Consider the following 15997-nt stretch of genomic DNA (forward strand, 5'->3'; position numbering starts at 1 on the left):
TAGTTAGGTTTAAGTAGTTCTAAGTTCTAGGGGACTGATGACCTCAGAAGTTAAGTCCCATAGTGCTCAGAGCCATTTGAACCATTTTGAACCCCACCCCACTGTCGGTCTGCCGTACCTTAAAAGCTGCCTCTGTCAGGTCGGATTCGGTGTTAACGAATTTATTGCTTAAAGGCCGAATTCTTGAAATATGTTTTTATCTTGCCTATCATCTTGCGAGGTGGTATATGTGTAATGTAGAGCATGTTGTACATTTTATGTAAGTTTGCTTCCACCGTAAGAGTCCTTCAAATAAAAAATGAAAAAAACAATAAAAAAACAAATTGCACTTTCGGTGGCAAATAATTTGAGTGTTGTACCATTTCTATCCCTCTTACGGGGTGCCTAGTTTAGGTGTTTGTGTGAGTTGTTAAAATTTTTTTGTTTAAAGTAATCTGGTGTGCTGCAGATTTGCACCACAGAGGTTGTTGTGAGCGGTCGTGATTACGGCCGTGTTGAGAGGGAGCGGCAAGCTTCTCAGCCCGAAGGCTCCTACTCTTAATATTGTTCTTTCTGCCTCTAAATAAAATTGTAAGCTGATATTTCGAGGTTGCTTTTCCGCTTACAATTTTAAATCTGTTTTTGAAAAAGCTTTTAGGAATAAAATTCACATTTGTTAAAGGTAATTTCATTTTCAATCAGTTACTTCCTGGCAACTACTTCCACGCTCCCCTAGCGTGATTAATTGTGTTAATGTTCTTGATGAATCGCTAGTAAATACAGTAAATTCTTTAAGAAAATATTTTTGAACACAATTTACTTCAGTCTGGAACCGCACTGCTGCTACGGTCGCAAGTTCGAATCCGCCTCGGGTATGGATGTGTGTGATGTCCTTAGGTTAGTTAGGTTTAAGTAGTGCTGAGTCTAGGGGACTGATGACCTCAGATGTTAAGTCCCATACTGCTCACAGCCATTTGAATAAAGTTTGTCGATTTTGTTAATGGTCATACTGTACGTGAAAATATAAATAAACACTTTGGTAAACATGTTGCGTTATTTTCTTCTGAGAACATGTACTATATATAATTGTGAAACTAACTCATTCTCTGTCATAGTGAGAGGACACTTTTATGGTCCAAAGGACATCCAAATACTCAACTAACGTCTACATACCAACGACGTATCCTCCAAGGATGGCGATGGCGAGGACGCAGTTGGAGTCTATGAGGGCACCCAGCATGAGGGACGTGATAAAGGTGCCCAGGCGGCCGAAACACAGCGACAGGCACACCGCCATGGCTCTGCAATAAGAAAATGCACACCAACAGCTCTATAATTTTGCTAATTGAGAGGTAAAACATGTTCACTCGGTGATACGCGATAATCAGTAGAGAGAGGGGTGTTTATGCAGGGGAAGGCAGAAGAAGGGAGTACAAAAGGACTCGGGGGGGGGGGGGGGGGAGAAAGGAGATAGGGAGAGGGTAGGTGGGGAGAAAACACAGGATGGAAGGGGGGAGGAAGAGGGAGCCCAGGGAAAGGACAGAGGAAAGGAGAGGGGTGAGGATCAGAGTTGATAGGAAGGATAAATGGAGGGGGAGAGGGCATCATCCGGGAGGGGGGATTGATGGAAGCCACCTTGGGAAAGGAGATGTAGGGTGTAGAGATGGAGGGTAGGGGGGATAAAACAGTGAAGACGTGGCAGGGGGCGGTGATAGGAGAGGAGCAACCAGGGGGTGAGGGGGATCAAGGCAGCGGGAGGTGTAGAGGATGCGGATATGTTCGAGGAAGAGGAGCAGATGGGGGAAAGGAATGAGATCATAGAGGATCCGCGTGGGGGACGGGAGGCGTATACGGAAGGCGAGGTGGAGTGCATGACGCTCAAGGATCTGGTGGAACTTATAGAATTGGGGGGGGAGGGGGGCCCTTCCGAGCTGGCATAAAAACCTTACCGTGCGCCACTCTGACCAACCTATGTCCCACTTGCCGAATAGAGAGGTCTTATATTAAAGTCAAGTCTGTAAACTAGAACAGCTGGTCTCTAATATTAACTTACCTTGTTATTGATTCGATAGGAGAAAGTGTATGTGCCTTTATTGCCTGCATAGGCTCAGCAAGAAATTTGCTATACGATCAGTTTGTCCGATTTGCAGACTTTGACATACTGAGTTTTAAACGATAACATTTACGTTTGGCGCAGTATGCCGGTGCCAGCCCCATCATACAGGTCACATACGAGTAAGTATCCAAATTCCTCAAAATTTCAGTTTTGTGTGAAAATGGTTACGCAAACATTGGAATACCAGTGGTGCTCTACCCATACATGCCTCTTGCATTGGTGTGGCTAGTGGTGGCAGGCTTAGTGGTACCGAAAATACACTAATCAGCCAAAACTTAATGATCGCTGTCCACCATGACGTTGTATGCCGCATGGTGGCCTTCCGAGCACGTGACTCAGTAATGAAAGTACATAAGCAAAGCAGACATGGATAGGCATCAGCCTAGCGAAGGTATGGGCTGCAAATGGATAAATAAATTGAGCTCAGTGGCTTTGAGAAAGGGTGCATAGCTTGTGAATGAGTGTCTCGACAACAGCGAAGGTGGTCGAACGTTCATGTGCTGGTGTCATGAGCATGTATAGAAAGACGTAGAACAACACTGAAACTACCACTAGACGCTAAATAGTTGGACGCCCCTGACTCTTCACAGAATGTGATGTTCGGAGAATTGTCTGCTCTGTAATGTAGGGTAGATGGCGATCTGTAGCGTCTCTGTGGAAAGAGCACAATGCTGGTGGATGCACAAGTGTTTCAGAGCACACTTTTCGTCGTACATTGTTGAACACGGACCTGCGCAGGAGACCACCCTTACATGTTCACATGCTGACTCAACGAGATCATCAATTATGACTGCAGTGGGCACAAGAACATCGGGATTCGTCCATAGATCAATGGAAACGTGTTGGATTTTCGCATGAATTACATATTTTTGCTACACAAGTCTATCGTCGCATCCACAAACTCCGTCATCAAGGTGAACGGTGGTTCGAAACATGCATGGATGCAGGCGGGTGGGAGCAGTATTGTGCTATTGGGGACATTTTCTGCACTTGCAAGGGACTTGTGGTAGTAATCAAAGACATGCTGACAGCTGTGCATACTTGCATCCCCTCATGCTTGATGTCTTCTCTGAAGGCGATGTCATCTTTCAGCAGTATAATTGTCCATGTTTCAGACACAGAATCGTGCTACAGTTGTCTGAGGAGCATTATAGTGAACGCACATTGATGTCTCGGCGAGCAAATTCGCCCAATGTAAATCCTTCTGCGTGGCTATTGGTAGCCATCACCATGTACGCAAATTGGTAGCCCATTATTTATGTGAATTACATCAACTGTGCGTAGACACCTTATATTACACACCTTCAGAAACCTACCAATGGACTGTCGGCCGCAGCGATGTCGCAGATTTGATGTTTTATCGGATTGCTGATATTCACGGTACACGCGTGAAATGGTCGTACGGGAAAATCCCCACTTCATCGCTACCTCGGAGATGCTGTGTCCCATCGCTCGTTGCGCCGACTATAACACTGCGTCCAAACTCCCTTAAATCTTGATAACCTGCCATTGTAGCAGCAGTAACCGATCTAACAACTGTGCCAGACATTTGTTGCCTTATTTAGGCGTTGCTGACCGCAGCGCTGTATTCTGCCTTTTTACGTAACTCTGTATTTCAATACGCATGCCAATACCAGTTACTCTGGCGCTTCAGTGTAAAGGACTTGACAATATTTACGATTAATTCCTTCCACGTTTCAGCCTTCTCTCCTTTGCTTACAAGGGAACCTCCCCAGCGCACCCCCCTCAGATTTAGTTATAAGTTGGCACAGTGGATAGGCCTTGAAAAACTGAACACAGATCAAATCGAGAAAACAGGAAGAAGTTGTGTGGAACTATGAAAAAAGTAAGGGAAATATACAAACTGAGTAGTCCATGAGCAACATAGGCAACATAAGGAGCCCTTGAGCTCCGGAGCGCCGTGGTCCCGTGGTTAGCGTGAGTAGCTACAGAACGAGAGGTCCTTGGTTCAAGTCAGTCTCGGTCGGGCACACAGTTCGTCCGAGCGCGGACACAAGACAGACTCGCAACGGAACGACCCACCATGTACCACGTCATCCGAGAACGTACACTGCGAAGACGGGCGCTGATACATGCCATCACCACTGAAGACGGCCTTCATCACACCACACAACGCGATATTGCTGCAGCCTTCTTCGACCATTACGCACGACTTTATTCTGCTCAATGTTCCGACCCGATGACGGTGACAGCAGTCTCACAACTGGTTTACGGCATTGTCCCACAGGATTTACAAACTGAATTATTGAACGACATTACGGAAGACGAAGTTATCGACGCCATCGGTAAAGGAGCGGCGAATAAGTCTCCTGGCCCCGACGGGCTCCCTGTGGAGTTTTATAGAACTTTTCAGTATTTACTGGCTCCCAAGTTAACAGACATCTGTCGGGAGCTTATGTCCCCCGCGGTGCCGCTCCCTGCGACCTTCGTAGAAGGAATAATTATACCGGTTCACAAGCCTAAAGGTGGGGCTCGAATACAAGATTACCGCCCGCTAACACTCGTCAACTGCGACATGAAGATATTCACCAGACTATTAGCAAACCGTCTACGACCGACCCTACCTTACGTCATCTCGCCAGATCAGACTTCCCTACGGGGTATCAACAACATCCACACAGCACTGTGTCGATACCGTGACTTACTAGCCCTAGCCAGGGCACGCCGCGTCCCGGGAGCGCTGGCATCACTAGATTTTAGCCAAGCGTTTGATCGAGTGGATCACGCATACCTAACGTCCGTTCTCCAGCACATGCAGTACCCACAGCAATTCACAGCCGTCGTGATGCGCCTACTCCGAGGAGCGACTTCCAAAGTGCTCGTTAACGGGCATCTCTCGCAGTCCCTCCCGATTTTCCGCTCCGTTCGTCAAGGCTGCCCCTTGTCGACGATACTATATGCTCTGGCACTGGAACCGCTCCTCTGTGGTCTCCGTCAACGCCTCACCGGTCTTACCCTACGTGACGTCACATTTCGCTGTACAGCATATGCAGACGACCTGGTTCTCGTGTTCCGCAATCGCGATGATGTCAACAGAGCACTAGAATGGATTACCACGTACGGTGTGGCTTCCGGCAGCTGTCTCAACGTCACCAAATCGGTCGCCATGGCCATAGGAGACGGGTTGACCCCAGCGTGTGTCGAACCCCTACAGCTTCGTGGCACTATCAAATGTCTCGGGATAGAGTTTCACGACGACATCCGGCGCACCGCGGCTCTTAACTACCGCCGCTTATTACAACAAATTCGGGTCCAGATCTTCAACCTTCGTCTGCGGACCCTCGACATTCTCCAAAGGACACACTTCGTTAATGTTTACCTCGCATCGCGCCTTCCACACATAGCGCGTGTTCTCCCAATACCGTTACTGATGGCTCGACGTCTATTAGCGGCATTCGGAGCCTACGTCAGTACAGGCATGCTCTTCAAAGTCAGTTATGAGTCACTGACCCTTCCCCCAGAAAGGGGAGGTCTTGGCCTAGTCCATGTCCACGACAGAGCTGTGTCCCTGGATGTCAGCTCACACATCAAGCTGTGGCGCCACCACCCGGAAAGTTTGACAGGTTTGCTGTTGGAGTCCTTAGCTCCGCCGTCCATTATGCCCCCACTGACGACGCAAGACATACCCCCACCCTTCTACTACTTCGGGAACTTTTACATTGAACACAGCTATTTCCGTATCGCAGTACCACCGACGAAACAGGCGTCGGCGCGGGATATATATCATGTCCTACAGCAGAGGCGCCCACCAAACATCGTGGAGACGAAAAGCCCTCAGGTTAATTGGAAGGTGGTGTGGAAGACGATTCACGCAATTCCACTGGACACAGCCGTCCGATCTACATGGTACATCACAGTCAATGGTAAACAGATCACCCGATCTCGCCTCCACAAGATAAACATGGCGGAATCGCCTCTCTGCGTAGACTGCGGGATACCAGACACGGACGAACACCGTCTCACATGTGGCGCGGCAGGAGACGTATGGCGCTTGGTGCGACAAATTTTGTCGTATTTTCTACGAGTGACTCCGGAACACATTACACCTCGGTTTCTACTATTTCCGGATCAACAGTATTTCCCGCGCGCCAAGACCAACGCTGTCACGTGGATCCGTGCGCATGCGGTACACTACTTATTTCACGATGGACCTAAAGATGTATTAGACTTTTGGAACTACCTACAAGAACGTCATTGCAAGATCGTACGGAACCCAAAATACAGACAGTATTTTTCTAATTACTTAGGGAGTGCCCTACGCGACCCTCCACGCAGCTGGATCATCAACAGGTAGGAGAAGATACCCATTGAGTGAGCTGACATGACTAAGTTCGATTCTCGGTGGAACAACATGATATACGTGAAGACGTACCTGGATGATGAAGCGTAAGGAGAGTAGCGACACACCCTTCTGTATCCTGTATGAAGAACTTTTTTTTTCGTTTTCCCCATATACATTACCTCGGTGTAGGAACGTGCCGAGATATTGTTTTCTTTTTCTCAGAGCACGATGCGGTGCTAGATACATTTATTTTTGTTGTGGTATAAAGTAAAACCACATTAAGAATGTATTATAACAGTAAATAAAAATAAATAAATAAACAATAATTCCCACAAAAGATTTCCCCTTCCCATCCCTGATTCCTTGACGGACGAGGGGGACACTGCGACCAGGCCTCGGGTTACGACCCCTGATCGCTCTACCTTCCGCGCCCTCCCCACCTTCCTAAAAAAAAAAAAAAGTAGTGTAATGGTAAGTGTCGCGCACCATAGGTAAGTTTCGCGAGTTCGAATATAATCATTACTCATTACTACATTTTTTTAAACGCAATTCTGCTGTCTAAAAAAAAAAAATACTAAAAAAAAAGAAAAAAAGAAAAAAAAAGTCTTCCCTCGACTGAAAATTTTACTTTCTTTATTTTCGCGAAGTTATGATCTGTCCGTTCGTTCATTGACGTCTCTGTTTACTGTAATAAGTTTAGTGTCTGTGTTTTGCGACCGCACCGCAAAACCGTGCGTTTAGTAGACGAAAGGACGTGCCTCTCCAATAGGAACCGAAAACATTTGATCGCAAGGTCATAGGTCAACCGATTCCTCCACGGGAAAACACGTCTGATGTATTCTATACGACACTTGTGACGGCATGTGCGTCACATGACAGGAATATGTTGTCGACCCACCTAACTTCTCCACTTGACGAATGGGTGAAAAGATTCTTCTACCTTGCCCGATTTAGGTTTTCTTGTGGATGTGATAATCACTCCCAAAAAAGTGAAGAAAACATAAGAGTTTGTCACATAAACTGAAAATAAAAAATTAAATATTTCACTCGAGGGAGACTTGAACCTAGGACCTCTCGTTCCAAAGCTGCTCTTGGTAACCACGGGACCACGGCGCTCCTTGCCTACCAGTGTCCTTGATGTTGCATATCTTCGCATGGACTACTCAGTTTGTATATTTTACTAATTTTTTTCATAGTTCCACACAATTTCTTCCTGTTTTCTCGATTGATCTGCGTTCAGTTTTTCAAGGCCTATCCACTGTGCCAACTTATAATTAAATCTGAGAGGGGTGCGATGGGGAGGTTCCCTTGTTAGTACTGCCTTTAACTCTTATTTTTCAGCTGGTGATCACCGTACAGAAACTTGTAAACGTACACAAAACAGTTCCTCAGTGCTTGTTGGACTGACCCTGTTCGTGTCGCTCGTATGCACTCGAAAAGAAAATGAAATCTGTGCACCACATTTGGAAGTGCTGGCAAGAGCTGTGGTGGCTTACCTGAGATAGGTGGGGACGGTATCGACGACGACGACGTTAACGACGGACACGCACATCCCGGAGAGCACGATGAAGGCCATCGGCAGCAGCAGCACCTCCAGGTCGGTCTGCGCCCACAGTACGGCCACGCCGCACGCCCCGGACACCGTCAGGCACACCGCTGTAACGGCAGCGGCACCCGTCAGTAGTTGTGGGGAATGGTCGGGGTGGGTCTACACCCAAACCTGTACATCACTGTGCAGCTTCCAAAGAATGAAATAATAGTGGTCCCACAATACGATTACGCGGTGGGGGGGGGGGGGGGGGGGGGGGGAGGCAAAAGTAACGGGAATTGGGCTGCGGTGGAGAGTAAGAGAGGGGGAACCAATTGTTCGACCAGGTGACCGTTACCGTCACGGCCTTACGGCCTTCGACCATAGATATTGGTAGACTGGTCATGACGTATATTTCGTGGCACCAACATCTCTACTGCTATACCACGTGACTATTGGCAAAACAATGGTGGTATCCTGTTGTGCTTATGGTTGTACCGAGCGTTTTGTGAAGGGAAGTAACATTATATTTCACGTGTAAGTATTATTAGTATAATTTAGCGGTATTTCTTGAATACTGATAAACTATTGTGTGTATCATATCCTTACCCAGAACGCCACAGTTACGTAAATTGGCGGTTTGAAGTGCTGTGTGTGTTTCCAGGCGCACATTGCAATCGTATATATTTCTTGAAATGGTAAGCTACAAAGCTGCTTTCTCTCTTTCGTGTAGGTTTCCAAAGGATAAAGGGCGCAGGCAGATGTGGATACAGGCAGTGAAACGAAAAGATTTCAAGCCTACTGAGCACACACTCAACTGTTCGAAGCACTTTGAAGAATATATATATATTAGTGTGTGTGTGTGTGTGTGTGTGTGTGTGTGTGTGTGTGTGAGAGAGAGAGAGAGAGAGAGAGAGAGAGAGAGAGAGAGAGAGAGAGAGAGAGATTTATTACCAATAACCCTTCCCACTCCAAAAGCAATGGCAATGTGCATTGCTACTACATAAGAAGAAAGGATGATTTTTCTATCCTGGATTAAATCTGACTTTGGCACAAAAAGGGGTGAATTACGCTGGTATTATTTTAGAGAACAATTTGCAAAAACAAGTTTGATTTCTCATCAGGGTTTAGTTTTATTTTGTACTTCCCAGTTACAAAACATACAAATATCAGAAACAAATACTGAATACCATTTGCAAAAAGGTAGTTGTATGGCCTATGTTAGTTTCCAGATAATAAGCTGTAATTTATGGGATAAATAATATGCTGCTACAAAAATCTTTGGTCATTTACCAAAAAGCATTAAAAGCCTGACAGATAGCCAACCAGCATTTAAAATGAAACTAAAAGAATCTGAAAATGACAGCTCCTACTCAGTAGGCGATTTTTTAGGTATAAATAAGTGATTGGAAGAATTGTCATGTAATGATAGGTCTACCTTTCATTAAACTGACACATCATTGTGAAGTATCGTATTCATGATCTGTGGAACAAGTATTCATGTAAGTAGGTACTGATTTTGTAGATATCTTATTTGATACATCTACGAAACAAACTGTTTAAACCAAAAAAGAGCTTTCAAATGAAACTGATTTACGTTTTGTGGGTGAACGACACAATTGAGTTCGTTACATTCGATGTGAACACGTGTGTTTACGTTACAGGTTTTGTTGTTTATGCCGATTTATGAAGTCTATAACACTTTCTACAACCAAGGCACTAAAAGACACACACGTAATATTTACATTTTATGCAGTGCATAACGCGTATTGTGAGTAGAGAATGCATCTTATAATTGGTAACACTGAAATATTCGCGGCGAATATATTGCCGAACATCGAAAGTGTTTCAGCAGTTAACAAAGTTCATTGTGAAGTAATGGCTGTAAAACTAAATTTGTACAGTGGTTACGCAATAATTTATCACTTTTAGCTGTGTTTACATAAGCTTCATTTAATGTGGTGAAGTTAGGAGGAAATCCACTGAGCAATACTGGAAGTGAAATCAGGAATCAGAATGCTGCCTTGAACTCCCGCCGACGTTCTGCCAACAGTCACGTGATTCGATGTTGCAGCCACGCCAGACGTATAGCCGCTGCACTGCTTGCCCAGTCTATTAGTATCCATGGTCGAAGGTCACGGCGCAGCTGTGTCACTGTGCCTGCATTGGTTCGCCCGTGAGAGTTTTTTTTAGTAAAGCAACTTTCTCCATTTCGGCAAAAACGTGATGGCAGATTGTCGAGAGCAACGCGTGGCTGTGAAATTTTGTTTCCTTTTGGGGAAATCAGCCTTGGAAACTATTGTAATGCTTAAGACTGCTTGAGAGGATGCTGCCCTAAGTAAAACCAGAGTCTAAGAGCGGTTTTCAAATTTTAAAAATGGACAAATGTCTGTTGTAAACCATCCCAGTTCAGGACGCCAGTCAGTGTCAAGAAGTGACCAAAAAGTCGTCAAAATGAATCCCCTCGTTCCTGAAGACCGTTGCCGAACCATTAATCAACTTTGTGAGATGTCTAGATTATCATGGAGTTCAACTCAAAGGATTTTGTCTGAAGATTTGCACATGAGAAGTGTTGCAGCCAAATTTGTCCCTCACCTTCTCGCAGACGAACAGAGCGAGCATCGACTTCAGGCACGTTTTGGGCTTCACTATCAGCTCAAAGAGGACCCTGAATTTTTTTTCGAAGCCACTGGAAGACAAGTGACTCTTCTCGTCCCAAAGAAGCTCGCCAATTGAAGTCAATCATCAAGAGGTTGCTCATTTGTTTCTTCGATTGCAGAGGTGTTGTGCAAGTGGACTTCATTCTCCTGGGTCAAACTGTCAACCAGGAGCTCTACTTGGAGATTTTGGAAAGGTTGAGGGCGAGTATCTGGAAGAGGAGGATAGATCTTTGGCGCACAGGCGACTGGTTCTTCCATCATGATAACACGTTGGCCCACACCGCCCCCTCCGTACAGCTGTTTTTGACCAAAAACAGCATGACACCGATTGTCAACCCCCCCCCCCCCCCCCCCCCTACTTACCGGATCTAGCCCTCTGTGATTTTTTTTTGTTCTTCAGATTCAAAAGGGACACGAAACAAAAGCATTTTGCCACTGTGGAAGACATAACGAACATCCCAATAAGTGAATTAAAAAACTGTTCTGAATAATCGAAGCATCGTTTGAAGAAGTGCATTTTGATTCGAGAATACTTTGAAGGTGAACAAAATTTGGTGTAAAAATGTTAAGAAATAAAGACGTCATGAGGGATTTCCACTCTGGTAGCCTCCTGAAGAACCGTATTATTGCTCTCCATGAAACAATGCACATGGCATCGCAAACTCAGAGGTGAGGTTTATTTTACTTAATGTGTTTGTATATTCAGTCTACAGCTAAACTGACACATCAGTTGACAAACTGCCTATTGGCTTTTGTCTCGTGTTCTTTGGTCAATGCTTGTTTGATGATTTTCCTGTCGTTGTGGTCTTCAGTCTAAAGACTGGTTTGCAGTTCTCCTCACTACTCTATCCTCTGCTAGTCTCTTTATCTCCGAGTAACTACTGCAACCTACGTCTTTCTGAATCTGCTTACTGTGCTCATCTCTTGGTCTCCCTCTATGATTTTTAACACCCAAATTTCCCTCCGACCTCCAATACTAAACTAGTGATCCCTTGATGCCTCAGAATGTGTCCTGCCAACCGATCCCTTCTTGTAGTCAAGTTGAGCCGCAAATTCCTCTTTTTCCCAATTCTATTTTATACCTCCTCATTAGTTATGTGATCCAGCCAGCTAATCCTCAGCATTCTTCTGTAGCACCACATTTCAAAAGCTTCTATTCTCTTTTTGTCTAAACAGTTTATCGTCCATGTTTCACTTGCATATGTGGCTACACTCCACACACTTTCAGAAAGGACTTCCCGACACTTAAATCTGTACTCGATGTCTTCTTCAGCAACGCTTTTCTTCCTATCGCCAGTCTACATTTTATATCATCTCTACATCGATCATCATCAGTTATTTTTCTGCCCAAATAGAGAAATTCACTATTTTAAGTGTCTCATTTCCTAATCTAATTCCCTCAGCATTACCTGATTTAATTCGACTACATTCCATTATCCTTGTTTTGATTTTGTTGATGTTCATCTTATATCCTCTTTCAAGACCCTGTCCATTCCATTCAACTGCTCTTCTTTGCTGTCTCCGACTGAATTACAATGTCATCAGCAAACCTCAAAGTTTTTATTTCTTCTATCTGGACTTTATTTCCTACTCCAAATTATTCTTTTGTTTCCTTTACTGCTTGCTTAACACACAAATTTAGTAACATCAGGGATAGCTACAACCCTGTCTCACACCCTTCTCAACCATTTCTTCCCTTTTCTGCCCCTCGACTTTTATAACTGCCATCTGGTTTCTGTACAAATTGTAAATAGCCTCCACTCCCTATCTTTCAGCCCTGTCACGTTCAGAATTTGGAAGAGAATATTCCAATCAACATTGCCAAAAGCTTACTCTAAGTCTGCAAATGCTATAAACGTTGGTTTGCCTTTCCTTAACCTATCCTCTATAAGAAGTTGTAGGCCAGGTACCTACAGAGTTACAATTATTGAACCATATGAAAATCGTCATAACTTCTGAACGGTTTGCATTAGAACGTTCAAACTGCACAGTTGGTCACGGGGCATGATGGGAATTAGTATGCACATATTTGGTTTCGCTTAGCGACGAAGCTCACTTTCAGTTGGATCCGTTTGTCAATAAGGAAAGTTGACGCATTTAGGGGACTGAAAATCCGCATTCCGCGATCGAGAATTCTCTTCGCCCTCAACGGGTGACTGTGTGGTGTTCAATGTCCAGTCACGGAGTACTCGGTGCGAGATTCCTTGAAGACGTGGTGACTACCGAACGGCCGGTGAAGGTTTTGGAAGATGGTTTCATCCCCATTATCCAAAGTGACTCTGATTTCGACAATATGCGGTTCGTGCAAGACAGAACTCTACTCCATCGAAGCAGGGGAGTGTTCGATGTCCTGCAGCAGCATTTTGGGGATCGCATTCTGGCTTTGGGGTACCCAGAGGCCACTGGCATGAGACTCGATTGGCCACCATATTCTCTAGAGCTGAACACATGCGACTACTTTTTGTGGGGCTATATTAAAGACAAGGTGTACAGCAACAACCCAAATCTGTTGCTTAGCTGAGAACAGCTATTCAGCAGGTCATCGACAACTTCGATGTTATGACACTTCAACGGGTCAAGCAGAATTTCGCTGTTAGTGTGCGCCACATCATCGCCAATGATAGCAGGCATATCAACAAGACATAACCTAAATCCAAATATCTGTACTGACGTTTACATCTACATCTACATCCATACTCCGCAAGTCACCTGACGGTTGGGCTCTAATCACTCTCTAATTTTATCCTCATGGTCTCTTCGCGAGATATACGTAGGAGGGAGCAATATACTGCTTGACTCCTCGGTGATTGTATGTTCTCGAAGCTTCAACAAAAGCCCGTACCGAGCTTCTGAGCGTCTCTCTTCCACTGGAGTTTATCATCTCCGTAACGCTTTCGCGATTACTAAATGATCCTGTAACGAAGCGCGCTGCTCTCTGTTAGATCTTCTGTATCTCTTCTATCAACCCTATCTGGTACGGATCCCACACTGGTGAGCAGCATTCAAGCAGTGGGCGAACAAGTGTACTGTAACCTACTTCCTTTGTTTTCGGACTGCATTTCCTTAGGAGTCTTCCAATGAATCTCAGTCTGGCATCTGCTTTGCTGTAGATTAATTTTATATGGTCATTCCATTTTAAATCACTCCTAATGCCTACTTTCAGATAATTTATGGAATTAACTGCTTCCAACTGCTGATCTGCTATATTGTAGCTAAATGATAAAGAATCTTTCTTTCTTTCTATGTATTTGCAGCATATTACACTTGTCTACATTGAGATTCAATTGCCATTCCCTGCACCTTGACATCCCATCTGTCATTCGCCCTGTGGCTCATAGTGAAGGATTGCCAGTTCATGTTCCCCCACATGTACCACATTCAAATAGTGGTTGCGATGGGGCTGAGTCGGCACATACAGCCGAAACAGTGCTGTCACCTGCACACTGGCCCTACTTTTACGCCAACATTGTCACCTGGAGAACAACGCAGAATCACACAGTGTAAACTCAAAGCTCTGCTCTGATTAGGGATTTACGTCGTTCAAAGCTGACCTCTTGCCTTCACGACTAGAGAAGTGGAATCTCCTCACTGACATGGCAAGGTTGAGTGTCAGTTTGATACTGAAGGCGACATTACATTCTGTAGTGACACTGACAGTTTGTTGGAAGACCTGAACCTTACATACAAACCAGACAAGTGGAGACTCATTATAGATGGCTCCTTATCTAAAGAAAGTTATACTATGTTGAAATCCATTGTAAACAGTGTTAATTATAATAAGCATGAATGGGTGGTGTGTGGAGATTCCAAAGTCATTGTGATGCTGTTGGATTTCCAAGGAGGTTACACCAACAATAAGTATTGCTGCTGCCTGTGTAAGTGGGACAGTCGTGCAAAAGAAGACCACTACACACAAGGGAATGGCCTTCACAGACAGATCTGGGGACAGGGTCAAAAAATATTGCCAATGAAGCTCTAGTGAATCTGAACAAAATAGTTCTCCTGCCACTGCACACTAAGTTGGTACTCATGACACCATTTGTTAAGGCTGCGCACAGGAATGGAGCAACATTTCATAATGTGTGTAAGAACTTTTCAGAACAGAAAAAATTACTAAGGCGATTTTTATTGCTGGGGCAACGGCCTTGCCGCGGTGGATACACCGGTTCCCGTGAGATCACCGAAGTTAAGCGCTGTTGGGCGTGGCCGGCACTTGGATGGGTGACCATCCAGTCGCCATCCGCTGTTGCCATTTTTCGGGGTGCACTCAGCCTCGTGAAGCCAATTGAGGAGCTACTCGACCGAATAGCAGCGGCTTCGGTCAAGAATACCTTCATAACGACCGGGAGAGCGGTGTGCTGACCCTACGCCCCTCCTATCCGCATCCTCCACTGAGAATGACTTGGCGGTCGGATGGTCCCGGTAGGTCACTCGTGGCCTGAAGAAGACGGAGTGCTTTTTGATTTTCATTGGTCGACAGATATGCCGATTGTTGGGGGACACACACATTTCAGTCCTCTCTCTACTCTGATGAGCTGCAGTTGTGGCATTGTTTTCGTAATGTGACAACATTATACACTTTTCTACATAGCTTCCGAAATTTTGTAGGCACTTGTCATAGCGTGGCACAAGTTTTTGTATGCCTTCTTCATGGTAGGTTGCCTCCTGTGTATTCAACCATGTGGTAACATGTTCTTTCAGCTCGTCATCATGGTTCAAGTGTTGAATACCAAGGACAGATTTAAGTCTAAGAAGAGATGATAGTCGCTAGGAGCGAGTTCTGGGCTGTATGGACGATGATAAAACGCGTGTCAGTGAAATTCCCGAAAGAGTTGTTTGGTCACATTCGACCTGTGAGGTCGGGCATTATGGCGAAAAAAAAAAAAAAAAAAAAACACCTTTTGACAGTAATTCTCGGTGCTTGTTCTGTATTGCACGGCGCAATTTCTTAATGGTCTCGCAGTAACCACGAGCATTGATTGTTTGGCCTCCTGGTAAGAAATCAAGCAGCAAATTGCCTTTTCTGTCTCAAAAAAAGGTGCACGTGATTTTGCGACATGTCAAAATTTACTTAGGCTTAACTTTCTTTCGGGATGAAGTGTGCCTCCATTCCAATGACTGCTGTCTTGTTTCAGGGGTGTCGTATGATACCCAAGTTTCATCTCCCATGACTATCCGAGAAAGAAAACCATCGCCTTCTTCCCTGTAGCGTTTCAAAAACTGAAGTGCACTGCCCATCCATTGTTTTTATGTTGTTCAGTAAGAATTTTGGGTACCCAATGTGAGCAAAGTTTTCGAAATTTCAGTTTTTCAGTAACAATTTCATGAATTAGTGATCGTGAGATTTGCGGAACTTCCATAGCAAGGGCACTAAGTGTAAACTTACAGTTGTGCTTAATCTTCTGTTCAAT

General features: G+C 44.9%; 1 protein-coding gene across 1 annotated transcript in view; it reads right to left on the reverse strand.

The window, feature by feature from the left end:
- Nucleotides 1-1144: 1144 nt before the first annotated feature.
- Nucleotides 1145-15997, reverse strand: part of LOC124552340 (synaptic vesicle glycoprotein 2A-like) — a 150373-nt gene continuing 135520 nt past the window's right edge. The window contains exons 11-12 of the mRNA XM_047126610.1: nucleotides 7895-8054; nucleotides 1145-1280 (exon numbers count right to left, since the gene is read on the reverse strand). Of these exons, the coding sequence (XP_046982566.1) occupies nucleotides 1145-1280; nucleotides 7895-8054 (296 nt within the window). The remainder of the gene's footprint in view (nucleotides 1281-7894; nucleotides 8055-15997) is intronic.

Source organism: Schistocerca americana, chromosome 10, assembly GCF_021461395.2.
Source record: "Schistocerca americana isolate TAMUIC-IGC-003095 chromosome 10, iqSchAmer2.1, whole genome shotgun sequence".
Taxonomy (NCBI): Eukaryota; Metazoa; Arthropoda; class Insecta; order Orthoptera; family Acrididae; genus Schistocerca; species Schistocerca americana.